A 13,559-nucleotide genomic window follows, 5' to 3' on the forward strand; every position below is an offset into this window, starting at 1 on the left:
CCAGTGGCAATTCATACAGGTACCCAGCTAGTAACTGTAGGACAGAGCACAGCATTAAGTGATGGGCAAGAGAGACAAGTTTTCCAAGGAGATTAGAAAATCAGTGATATATGGCTAATGCTGTTCCAGGTTTGGGGGGTGGGGACTAAGGCCAAGGCTTTCAAACCAGCACTGTCAATATAATGTGGAGGGAATTTAAGCAGAGCAGAGAAAAGCCAGAGGCTGAAACAGGGGAAAGCTTTCAAAAAAAGAATCAGGGCCAAAATGTATTTCACTGGTAGTTTTTTTATTTATTTATTTTTTTTATATAAAGATGTTAATGAATAATGATACCATTTACTCATGAATATTCAATCTCTCATTCCCCTGATGATGAGCCCAACTAATCATTTTCTCTGTTGTACCTGTCTTTAATATGACTCGTACTTTTCTGGCTTCATTTATCACTTTTAAATGTAAACTGCAGTTAAAAATAGTGCCGTGCATTACAAGTGCAATGTTAAAAAGGAAAAAAAAAGAAAAGAAAAAAAAAAATCACTTGCCTATTTTCCAATGGGAATTGCAGCCTGAGAGGCTTAAATCATGTAAATAAGCATTGCTCAGGCAAGTAGAAGACTAGACAGGACTGATAGGCTGCTTATTTTACCTTAGTCTGTAGAGAATAGATTGGAGAATGTAGAAAGGGGTCTTTTGACAGGGAAAGTTTTCATCATTCCTTCATTACCACCAAAAATAGCTGGTAGTTTTTTTGGGTTTTTTCCCCCCGCCTCTCAGAGTCTCCACTGGTCTCCTAGGCAGACAAGGTTTGTTGGGTAAGTGTGATCTCCTTTATCAGACCAACTAAATAGTTGGAAAAATTGTTCTTTGCAAGCTTTGGGCTACAAACGCCTTTCTTCAGGCGTCGGGAGAACCTGTAGTTCCAGGAGAGCACAAACACCAGCAGACTCTCCCTATGCCTGGAGAAAGGCATTTGTGCCGAAAAGTTTGCAAAGAACAATTTTTCCAGCTATTTAGTTGGTCTAATAAGAGATCACATCTACCCAACCACACCTGCCTGTGTCCTTACACCAACACAGCTACAACCAAACACTGGGATCCCATGCATTCAGCCTGTTTTACTGGCCCTTATCTTTCCATCTACACAAGAGATGGGGGAAGCTTTGTTCCCCCAAGGTCAGGAGTTTCATAGATGTTAGGGGCTAGAAGGGGTTTGTATTTGTTCTCCGAGCTTTCTCCAGCTGCTGAAAGTTCATGTGGGATTTGCTGTAGGACAAATTAGGGAAGGGTCTGTTTTTCAGGGATGCATAGGGCTGTAGGACTGAAAGTCTATTTGAGAATGCTTTAAGGCTTTTTTTTTTCCTGCATGAGATTGTTTAGGTGTTTTGTTCACACCTCCCCCGACCTGCTATAAACACTGATTAGTGCTATTTTTTTTATAGTCGCCTCCCCAGACATCTCAATGAAGATACATGAGGCTGTGTAAAGAGGGCCCCCATTAAGCTACAGGTAAAAACAATCTGGTAATTGCTACAACCCACAAAATAACATACAACTGCTTCACAAGCTCATCAGAGCAAAGGTTATAAAAGAAGTGGAGTCTCCTGTGGTTCAGTGGTAGACTTTGCCCCACTTGGGTTCAGCTCCTGGACACTCATACAACTACAGCCATAGAGGCACCAGATATCTGGACTTAGTCCAGCCTTTGGATTCTGTCTCAGTGGCCTAAAGGGGGATGGAAGAGCTAGGCAGCCTCCACATCGTGCCTAGATATGGGTGTCAAAGGTCTGGGTGCCTTCTCCTGCATACACCATGACTGGGAAGGAGTGATGGTTGCTGAAGTCCCAAGGAAGGTGAGCATTTCCCACCCCCTTCAGGATCAAAGACCTGGAATAAGAAGTACAAGGGCTAAAATACTCACCAGCTAGACATGCAAACAGCAGTTAAAAACACTCAACTTGAAACTGGTTGCTTTAGGGCTCCTGCTAGTTGATGCACTCCCATTTAAAGGGTCAGGCTCAGGAAGGCATGCTGGGAGGCAAAACAAGGTCCTATAAAAGGGCAGTATTGCAGTGCAGGAGAGTCTATAAGGGGTGGGTAATTGTAAAAAGGAGGTGGACCTGGTTCCTAGGATTTTTTTTTTTGCCAAGTGTTCTGCTGTTACCTTACTGAATATATGCTTCTTAGTGGATAGATAGAGCTTGGAGCCAAGGGGACTTATTTTATACCCTTGTGGAGCAAGATTGTGGCAGGGAAAGTGATAGAAGCTCCATGGATTAGAGTATTAGAAAATGAGATGCTCTTGGAGGGACTGATTCCTACAGCTGGAAGGACAGATTAGTTGATCTCCTAAATCCTTTTTTTTCCTGGAATTCCAACATTAAGCAGGATCTAGGTCTGCTGTTATTCCACTGGCAACACTGGGGTAATGCTAGGAAGACTCTGCCTTCTTACATTGTTTTATATTGTCATGCAGCTGCAGATGATGCTGTTAACTGTCAGGGAGAAGCCCCACGGCTGGGGAGAGGATATGAGACAAATTGGGCAAGACTGAAGCACCAAGGTGCAGTGCAGTGCCTGGGGGGAGATAGCATACCAATTAGGGCATGCAATTTAAGAAGGTCAGAGCTATGCTACCTCTCCAGGCCCTGATTTCCCTTTAGTTCATGTTAGTGTAAACTAAGAGAGCTTCCAGAAAAGTCAGTGGAGATGCACCAATGCAAAAAATGGATGAGCACCAGGCACATGTGACTGAATCTCAGCTCCTTTTCAGTCAGAATAGCATGATTGCCCTTACACGGTGCAAGTAGAAAACATTGGCACTTTGGCTCAATAGAGAGGAGTTACTGTGGGATGGGTCACTGCTTCTTCCGAGCAGAATAGGCTTGGATGCACACAACACATTGGTTATTCCCCCTTGGTTGAGGCTGAAGCTAGTATTTGGTATTACCCCCTGGTTATCATCAAAGATTCCTTGCTTTTTTTAAAGCTAATTTGGCCAGGTGAGTCATCTGGATCAGTTCTGAGCGGGGAGTATTAAAAATATTAATATACTGGCTATATTCATCTCTCTTGAGTCTTTCATATGCTAAACTGCTCTCCTCAAATTTCATCTCATCTATCGCTAGGCGGTGGAGGGGAGGTAGAATAACAGAAGAATTCATTTTTCAATAGTTATATTCTAGTTGATGTCCTCATTTGAATCCAGGAAAACTCTCAGGGAAGGTTCTTTAATGTTTTACAACTGTCGATGAAGCCAGCAAACCTTAGCCAGTTGCATGGGGTAATGAGACAGTGCTTCCCAAGAAATCCAGGAGCTGGCATTAAGCCCCCTGAGCTCCTTCTCATGGGTGTAATAATCAGGACACATGTCAGCATGAGACAGCAATAGATCTGAATTGGAAGGTTTGGGGGCAAGGATGCCTAGGGTTGAGTCTGTCCTCTTCAAAGCATGCCGTGAAGCGGGCAACGCCTATAGCTAAGCTGAGAGATGGCAGTGAGTGAAACCCATTCCCCAGGCATGTCCTGCAGAGCTTGCTGGGGTCTTGAGTCCCAGCAGAGAGGTGGCTAATCCTAAAATAATGATGCCCTGTAAAGAGAAATGATGTTGCTGTTATTAGAAAAGCCTTACGCTAACAGCAAACTAGAGGTCAGGGATCTACATTACCCACTCTCTGGGGCGCCTTCAGAGTGACTGCCAAAATACAAGCCAGCGTGTTTGCCACAGCTTCCAGCCATCTCTTTCTACATTTTTCTTTGCCAGCCCTTCAATCCCAAAGTGTTGCTGAGTCTTTGGGGATGCTATAATGTCCCAAGCACGCTTACCGACGTGGTGCTGGATGTACTGGTGTGTGCAAATGTGTGTGGGCAGAGGGGTATGGGGGAGAGCGTTCCCGTGCTCCAGGGCACTTCTGTGAGTGAGCTTAATTGCAGTTTTATGTTGCAGCCGCTCACTCCATATTCCAGTTTTTGTAGCAGGGGCTCTGGAGGCACCGGGATTTCAGGCAGGTGGTCTGGGATAAGCCCGGCAACCCACCCTGTTGGATGAGCATGGGACTAGGCTAGGAAAGCTGAGAGGGGTTAGGCCTGGTGAGTAAGGGCATCTTTGTGTAGCAATCCCCTTCTACATTGTTTTGTGCAGAAAAGGCTCCATGATCAGGGACTACGCCCCCGTCTTGCAGGCTGAACAGACAGGACCGAAGCTGGTGCACGGTAGCAAAGCAATGACCTTAATGACTGCTATAATTAGGATGAGCCCTGTTCTGACTAAATCAAAGGGTGAATGATGAAAGAAGGGAATAGTTAACAATGTAATGATCCCCCTTTTCTCCCCCCTGCAGCCCCTGGGTACGATTTGGTTTCTCTCTGATACCTGGGGTCCTCTCCTCCAATACATAGGGACATCTTAGATCTAATGAAATGCCCACTTAGTCTTCCAGCCCCCCCAGCCCTGCCAGCATGGCTCCAGCATGATCACGGGGTTTGCTTGTTTCTTCCTTCCCAGGAAGCCCTGATCTGCTGCACTCCTTGCACATCCCTGTGCTCCAGGGCTGCAGGTGAAAGTGCATGCTCAGTTCAAGCCACTTGCTCTTGGACATTGTCTATTCTGGTGCATTCCTGGATATTTTTTCAATACACTTGGAAGATGAACAGCCACTTGCTAGAATTTGCATTGGGGGGTTTGCGTGAGCCCCACCAGACTGGGATACAAACAGAGCATCTCTGTTGCAAGCGTGCAGCCTCCCTGTGCCGCTCTCAGCATAGCACAGCTCATACAAAGCTGCAGCCATGTGTATACACCGGTGCACCAGCCCTTGAGGCTGCTCGGGTGCTTGTTTTCCTTTGCTGTTTTAAAGGAAACTCACTGACAGTGGACAGGAATGAATTAACATCCCTAAAGTGAAGACTTAAGGGTCCTTTACTTCCTCATGAAACGGGGACGGTATGGACAAGAGTGATTCAACCCCTCTCCCCATTGTACCTATAAGGACTCATGTGTTGTTATAAAAAAATCCACTCCATGAATAGTCCACATTCATGATCCTGTCAGAAGCATGTGGCTGAATCCATGAACAAGGAGGTCATTTATAGAATTAGAGATGTTAAGGCCAGAAGAGGATGAGAAGATCATTTAAAGTAATTGTATGTATAACTCAGGGCATAGGTTTTCACTCAGTAATTCCTGTTTTGAATCCGATAACTTGTGTTTGATTAAAGCATTCCAGTTGAGAAAATATTATTAGCAGTTTGTTTCATCTGTATCATTGCTGCGAGAATATCCAAATAGCTGGGGTTTATTTTACCAAACCTTGTTAGCATTTTTGATTAGCAAATTGGGATATAACACACAACGCTTTGCACAAACAAGTCCTGGTCCGTGAGCCGTGCAATACAAATGAATATTAAGAAATAATAGCATGCGTATTCATTATAATACATAATAGACAGGAATCTATCCATAATTAACTAGAGATTTCTATATCGAGCCACAGATGCATTAAAATCTCATGCATTCCTTAAGTGTTTCTGTTGTATTTCATTGCCGTGAATGGGATTGCACCCACATGAAAGGTTGTATGTGTGTGTGTTTTCTCAGAGGCTGCCAGCAGCAAAGATGCTGAAGTCCGGTTAGAGTGGGAAATTATTAGGAGAGAGAGCACTGCATTGCTTACAAGGGTTTATGTGGGTGGGTGGAATAGCTTCTTAGGTGTTTCATTAATGCTTAACTTTAAAATCACCACTGAACATAGGGTTAAAGATTTACTGAATCCAGCTGGGAAACACCCAAGAATTGCACCCTGACTTGTGATTTTTATAGATTTCCCTTTTGAATAGGCAACGAAAACCTCTGCTGAAAAGCGTGCATGGGACCCCACAGTTTAGCAATCAGGGAGCTGTGCGCCAGGGGCCTTACATGCTCAATACTGAACTTGCAGGCAGTTACTTGTGCACAATGTGTGCATGTGTCCAACTGATGAAAGGTGAGGGGTTAAGGACATGACTTCTTGGCCCATCGAACCTTTTATGGGAAAAGTCCTAATCGGGCATAGCATCGCGGTCATGGGCTATCCTAAATGAGAACAGGCCACTCTGTTCCTTCAGTAGGATTTCATAAAATACTTCCACAACGGCACCCATCCTGTTCCCAGTTTCATGCACTTCTTCTCAGCGGTGCTACTTGTTAATACACCTCGTGGTCGAAGGCTGCAGATGGAGAGCGTGCAAGCTTGACTGCAGCTGGGAGGCTACGGGGGCTGCCTGCTGGGTAGAGCCGGGAGCTCTGCGGCTGCCACGTTGATGTTTCACTCAGGCAATCTTGCCAGGTCCCTGGAGAGGCCTGTATTTTTAGACGATCTCCTTCTTTTGCATGCTACAGTAACTGTTTTATATTCCCGTACGCACAGGAGTTCTCCGGCAAAGGCAGAGGGCAAAAGCTATCCTGGTTTGTGCTTTGCTGTTGCCAAATAATGGAGAATGAAACAGAGGAGAGGTATGGGGATGTGTCTATCCTAAATGTGGAACATATTTACCCTCTGGTCCCAGGACTACTTCTCTTCTGGCACAGCCCTTGCTGCCTTGGACGATCAGCCTGTGCAAGTCCCTATGCTGAGCTAATATCTTTTGGCCTCAGCGGAAGGACTTGCTGGCTGGACAATGAGGGATTTTGCTAAATGCACCTTTAAGGGAGCAATAATGATACAGATGAAACAAACTGCTAATAATATTTTCTCAACTTTAAGAGAAAAAAGGACCCAAAATGCCCCCCAGAGAGGTTGGCATCAGCTCCCCACAGGTTCCTGCTTTCTGCATCACTGAAAATGTGGGCAGCACGGGTCAAAAAGATGGGCTGGTGTTGGTCCAGGCGAAACGAGAGAACTGTGGTCCCACAAACTGAGCAGAGGTTTATTGGTAATGGCACTGCTGAAACAGTTTGCATAACTCGAATTTATCTTTGAAGCATCTTGCTTAGGGAGGAGGAGCGGTCAGGCTGGATGAGCTTCCCCACTGAGTCGGGGAAGATGGGCTGGAGAAACCTAAGCACTTTCCCGAATGGTGTCAGTGTTATAGCAGCACTAGAAAGGGTCGATCCCTGTCCCACAGGGTTCCTGTACCCCAACCCGGTTTAATTCACACATCCCCTTTCTTTCCATTTCCAAACGGCAAATACGCGGAGAGGAGGAGAAAGCTGCCAGGGGCCTACAAGAGAACAGCTGTAAGTCATTGGGGGAGAGTGTGCTGTCTGCACCAATCTGGCCCCTTTGAAGCTGGTATATTTATTATTTATCTGGGAAGCCTAAAGAGAGTTTAAAGCTCCAGTCCCAGAGTTATGAAAAACAGCAGCTGCTCTGCCAAGCCAGATTGCATAGCACTGGGTTTTCTGATGAGATTAGCTGAATGAAATTTTTTCCCCCTAATTCTTTTTAAGCAAGTTGAATGAAAAAACACCTCTCTAATAGAGTCGAGCCTCTGTGACTCCCTTCCCGAGGACTGCCTGCCTGCCGCAAACACCCAACCGGCAAGAGCATTGCAGGAAGAAGCAGCGCCTCCAAAATGCAACGCCTGGCACCTCTCACCCCCTGCCTGGCATCCTGTCACCATTTTTACCTGTACAGTTGAAGCTCCTTCCTAGCACGTGGAAAATTAATCGTCTTCCTGATGTGCTGGCTGGGTTGGAGGTCTATTTTAAATATGTTGTGACCATCAAATCTTACCAGGCCATGCATGGGAGAATGAACTGCTGCAAGTTTGCTATGCAAACCGGATGGCTGACTTCAGCGAGGCAATAAATGGAGTGGAACTGAAGAGAGGACTTTGGGATTCAGCCTTTTAATAATTTTGGCAATGGTTTTTCAGCCTGTACGTGGAGCTGAAAAAATAAGCATGGTATGGTCAGGCTTGGAGCCACAGATCTCCAGAGTCCCAGCACAGAGTGCAGCTGGTGAGAGGCAAAGGCAACTTTAAAGCAATGTAGTTTAAGGTTTTGACCTGGACCCAAGAATACCCGGGCCCTGATTTGCAGCTGCAATGAGAAAGGTAGACATTCAATTGACTTCAAATGGTACCTGCCATTGACTTGGCAGCTTGGTGTCGTAGAGGCAAAGTTGGAGGTTCAGATAAAGATGAGACGATGCTTAGCCCCTAATGCTCTCATCTGTGATGCCTCTATGTGGATTTTCTATCCTCTTATGGTCACATTAGGATTAATGGGAGGCTACCAGGGTTCTCCTGTATCAGTCCACTCGACATTGGGAGGCAAGCAGGACCCCTAATGCTGAGGAGCACACCTGCAAGCTGACTTTCATATGAACTTCTAGAGGAAACATCCAACCTTCAACCAAAGCTGAAGGTCGGTGCTGCAGCTGTAACATCAAAGACTGCCCTACTGTTTCAGTCAAGCTGCAGCTAAGGGAAAGACGGTCTTGGTGTTAACACCCTTTGTCTCGATGCATTGCTGTTTTTCATTGTTCCTGAAGCTTAACCATAGGCAGAAATCCATCTCTGCAACCAGATTTTGGACATTTCCCCTGCATTTTAATACTATCACTTCCAGGTGAAAATCCCCCTTTGCTGAGGGACTGTATGAGTCCTATGTAGCTTGCAAGTCCCACTTGTGCTCTGTTTTGAGTGGGGTTTAAGTGGCACCTCAGACATGTTCTAGTGAGTTTTACATTGGGGGCAATCTTGAAGCAAAGTGTGATTCCCGGTGGGTTAACTGGCATTGCAAGGTCCTGGATAATATTTCAGCTTACAGCACATGGAACAGTTTGCATGTGAGTTATTAACAGGGCGATTTACTGGTGGAAGATATGAAGCAGGGCTCTTCCTAGATCCTGTCTTCGTCTCGTTCTTTGAGAACTGCAAAAAAAAAAAATTCATCTTTTTTCTCACCTGAAAGTTGTAAGAAGGGCATGAGGTGTGCAGCCTCTGAATGCAGCTATCCAAGGAAAAGCCTTCTCCCCACCACACTATACAGAGTCAATTAGAAAAGTAGGAGCAGGGAGAAAATGTTGGTACTGCAACCCTAACTTGAAAGGAGGTCCTAGCCTTTCAGTGAAGCAGAAATCCCAAGGGGAACTAGATGCCGGATGACATATATTTTTGTGTCTTTTTAGGTCACTTTAGATCTTGGGGTATAGCACAATCCATTAAGTGCTCAGGAGCCTGGAGAAAGGGAGACATTTTTCAAAGCAAAACATGTTCTCTCCACCTTTTCAGCACGACTAGTCTGACGAGTCCCTAGCAAAGAACTGGATGCCAGCTGCAATCTGCCATGCGGATGCATTGACATTTTCTTATTTCACTCCCATCCAACAGAAGTCAAGAGAGAGAAGCAAAAGCAAGGGATTGGAAAGACTTTATTTCACGCCGTTTTAGGAAGTTTCATCACTGTATTTTATTTTATTTTTTTTTATCCAGAGTCCTCGGGAACGCTGCACAAGAGATCACCGGCACCAACCACTTCCCCGCCTCCTGTCCACCTCCCCACTTCTGAACAGAAAGCATTGGCATGGGCTGCGTGCTCACGCAAGCGAGGGAGGGATGCAATGGGCTTGGGCTGGTGTAGTTCAGGCAGGGGCGGTGAGACATGAAACCCTGCCATTGGGTAGCAAGACTGAACATCCCTGGCTAGTAATCTAACCCTTCATGAGGCAGGGCTGCCAATGCTGGTGCACTGATCATGTGGATACATGAGGATGATAATTAGGCCACCGATGCCTTTTCCAGTAGGATGCGAGTCAAGCGTAGGACCCAGATCTTCACAGTGGAAACATAATGCATTAACACATGTAATGCATCTGTAACGAGCCCACCTTACGAAGCATCTCTGCTGTCCCAAATTGTCCTCCCTTCGCTGCTCCTTCCTTCCGTCCAAAACACAAAGCTAATTAGGCAAAACCCTGGGCCAGTGAAAGTTAGCATCATGCCTCATTAATGCTGCTTTTGGGAGACGGGCATGATCCTTCTGACAGGGTGATAACAGCACTGGCCAACCTCTCTCCCTGACCATCTGCAAAACCGACTGGATTCAGAAGCGTCTGTAGCTGGAACAGACTTGACAAAAAAATAAAATAAAAACCAAGCTTCCTCAAATATTGACAGACGTGCTAGATGCCATAGACTATAACTTCTTCTCACCCCTCTCTCATTGCTATGCACCCATAAGCACTGTGGTTAAAGGTAAATAATCCACTGAGGCTTGGAGTTGTGGAGCTTGCCAGCATGTTCTGGAGAAGTATTTTCTGGAATTTCAACTTGAACTTCCCATTTGAATTTTTGCAAGCCCGTTGGGTGCAAGCCCTAAACATCCAGCAAGGTTTCCTCAAGTCTTGGGGGTTATAAAAACAAACTGCACATAGAGAGGAATCTTAATACGCAGACTGTATAATCACCTGTCTATTTGCAAATGCAGTTGCCGCCTAAGTATAACTGGGTGGACGCTTGCAGCTATACACAGGCAAGGTTTCCAGAAGGGACTAATGCTCTCTAAAGGCAGCTGCTTTGGGGGCTGATTTTCATAGATTTCATAGACATTCGGGCTGGAAGGGACCTTGGAAGATCATCGAGTCCAGCCCCCTGCCCAAAGGAAAGCGATTTTTTGGAAGGTGGGCGCTTTCGGACAATTGGTCTCAGCTGGGGCACCTGAAATGGAGACATCCAGAGCTACTAATGTCTTCTGAGAAGTTTGGCTAGATGCCTGCTGGTCCTACTTTGGATGACGAGCTACATGTCCCAAAAAGGAAGCTGGGGCATCTAATTCTGGAGTCTACTTTTTTAACAGTTTGGGCCCTTATGTATAACTGCCAGATTTTTAAACCTGCATCTCTGTCTTTCCTTTCATGCCATGCATTGCACAGACAGGCTGCGTCTCGTCATTCTTTGCTATATGGCCAAAGCCCTTGGCCTCTCGAAGAAAATGAACGCAACCAAAAGCTGATTTGGATGGATAGCCATGCACTGGGAACCAACCCTGAAGACTGTGTTCAATTTGTATGCGGTCCTTACTTGGGTAAAACTCCCACTTCCAAAGTTTTGTATGAGTAAAGATGTCAAGACTACGGCCTTATCATTTAATGCAGCTGTTTCTGCAACAGCTGTTGGGAGCTGCACAGGGCGAGTGCCAGCATGGGCTCTGAGAAAGTTGGGTGGGTGCAGTGCAGTCCCTGCATGCCTCGCAACCTGGCCAGTTGTGTCTACACCTCGACTGTCAGAGCATCTCCTGGACAGGAATCCCAAATCTGACCCTTTTTTTTATAAAAGGACCATCACAAGGACATACCATCCTGAATGACTTCAGGTTTAGAGGTGACCTTGCTCTTTGAGGACACATGGGCGACTCTCTCGAGTCGAATGAAACTAATTTGGCTGGTCTGTCTACAACGCCACCATGTGCACTGCTTTCAGGACCCGCGCACGTGTCCTTCCTTTGTTAGATACACATCAATGAATGCCACCATGCTATGTATACACATTAATAACAGTTTCCCCCAGAAAGAAGATGCAGAAGATGAGAATGGCTTGGCAAATGATGGAACCGTAGAAGGTGTTCCCAGAGCTCTCGGGAACGATTCATGCGCAGACACACGGTAAATTATTTGGGGAGACCTGTCTCCTGCTCCGTCTCCTTCCAGGTGGCCGAAAACCCTCCGAATGGGGCAAACTTTGTTCTTGCCAAAGCTATTAGATCATGCCTGCTAGCCAAGGTGGAAGGAAGAGACCGACAGTTCCCAGCAAGCAAACGATGATGAACATCCAGAGGAAGATTCTGTCGATGACCATGGCGACGTACTTCCAGTCCTCCTTCACCTGGAAATGCAGAGATGAGAGGAGCAATTAGGGCAGCTACAGTGAAAGGCCGGTGCACTCATCATGCAGAGTCAGGGGTTTCTCCTATTAAAGTGCAGATATGCTGAATTTGCAACCAAGCAAGCCCATCAAATAACTCACTGTGCAAATAACTAATCGGGTATATGCAATAGCCAATTTTCCATGAGCGTGGGTATGTGTGAGTTGGGCAGAGGTTCAAGCTGGAGGAAAAGGCGTTCCTCTCTGCCCTGCTTAAATAGCTGAAATGGACTTAACACCAAGTCCACCTGGGGAAGGGATTTTTCTGCTATTGCTGAGTCAGAAGTGCAAATGAGCTAGAAAAGAAGAGCAATGATTTCACTGCCTCCCCTTCATACCCCTCGCATTTTGTGCTGGGAGGATTTTTCCCAGGACCTTTCTCCTTGGAAGACCAAAAGGTTTTCTGTCCCACTGAGCTGGAATTAGTCATTACAGATGATCTTTTTTTTTTTTTTTGAATAACAAACTGCACGCACAGGAAAACCTTTAAAAAACAAGGGCAAAAAAACCCTGCACTGCAGTCATTAATTTCTTTCCCAGGAAGCAGTAGGAGAAGACAGTGAAGTCTTAATTTATATGGATGTTCCCATTACAATTACCTATAATGTACTGCATGGTGGTTAATACACTAACCACTGCCCAGGGCTCTGGGTTGAAATGTAGCAATTTGTCTTGTTGTTTGCTGGGGATTTATTAGGCCATAACATAGCTGAAGGGTTCAGCAATTAATAACAGTAATATGTAATATTCCTGCAGGGGCTTTCATGCATAAATCCCCCAACCCCTTATAAAGCACATTAAGTACTATTATCTGCCCTTTATAGATGGAGAAACTGAAGTAGAGAGAGGTCGGTTATCTGTTGAAGGAAAAGCAGCAAGTTGCTGGCAGCATTAGGTAGAGACTCAAACTCCCATTACCCTCCCCTGCCCACTGTGCTTAAACTCTGAAGAGTTAAAATGACACTATAATATTTCTTATTTTTGTTTTTTTTAATGGGAGCAGAGTTGAGACCATGCTGGGTGTGTTGGTGGTGCTAGCCAGGGCCCTGTGTCCTGGAAGCTGTATCATAGGCATTTTGGTGATGTCCCACAGGAGATGCCTCTTTGGTTTAACTTCAAAGTCTTTACAACCTCATAATCTGTGTTGCAAAATACCTGTCACTTTAGCCACAGGGAATAATCAATAAGCATCCATTGTACATCGTGCCATTTTAAAACATTTACACTTTGGAGAGTAGCTGAGGTCATTTCTTAGTACAAGGTAGGCAACGAGTAGTTTTGCAAAGGCCCTTAAATACAGTTGCTTGCTTTTATGGGCTTCCTGGATTTACTGAAAATGCTCTTAAGCCTGTCAAAGTAAAAGGAAGTTCTCCAAGTGTCAATGAAATAGCTATTTCCGTCTCAAATAATGGAGTGGGTTTTTGCAGGTTTTAGTGGCATCATAAACAATGTTCCAGGCATCAGCTAATACAATATTATGATCTGTCATACAGTCAAACAAATCAGCTGCCATGAATAAAATCCAGTCACCTTACAAACCTGCCTCTTTCCTTTCTTTATTATTAATGGATGCGTAGCAGAGGTTTATCTTCTGATAAGTCACACAAGTTTGCAGAGAAATTATGACTTGCTGCTGGCAGATGGCAATTCTAGCTTCTGCGCAACATGTTGTGGTATTTTGTAGGGCTAGTGGGTTTATACATCACCTAGAAGTTTTC

The 13,559-nt window shown here is 45.3% G+C and overlaps 1 protein-coding gene across 2 annotated transcripts in view; it reads right to left on the minus strand.

Annotated features, from left to right (window-relative positions):
* Positions 1–9,336: 9,336 nt before the first annotated feature.
* Positions 9,337–13,559, minus strand: part of CHRNA4 (cholinergic receptor nicotinic alpha 4 subunit) — a 34,862-nt gene continuing 30,639 nt past the window's right edge. For both annotated transcript variants that reach the window (XM_090064236.1, XM_090064237.1), the window contains one exon: positions 9,337–11,802. In XM_090064236.1, the coding sequence (XP_089920362.1) occupies positions 11,677–11,802 (126 nt within the window). In that variant the 3' untranslated portion in view covers positions 9,337–11,676. The remainder of the gene's footprint in view (positions 11,803–13,559) is intronic.

This window comes from Crocodylus siamensis, chromosome 10, assembly GCF_052110815.1.
Source record: "Crocodylus siamensis isolate JL-2025a chromosome 10, ASM5211081v1, whole genome shotgun sequence".
NCBI classification, from domain to species: Eukaryota; Metazoa; Chordata; order Crocodylia; family Crocodylidae; genus Crocodylus; species Crocodylus siamensis.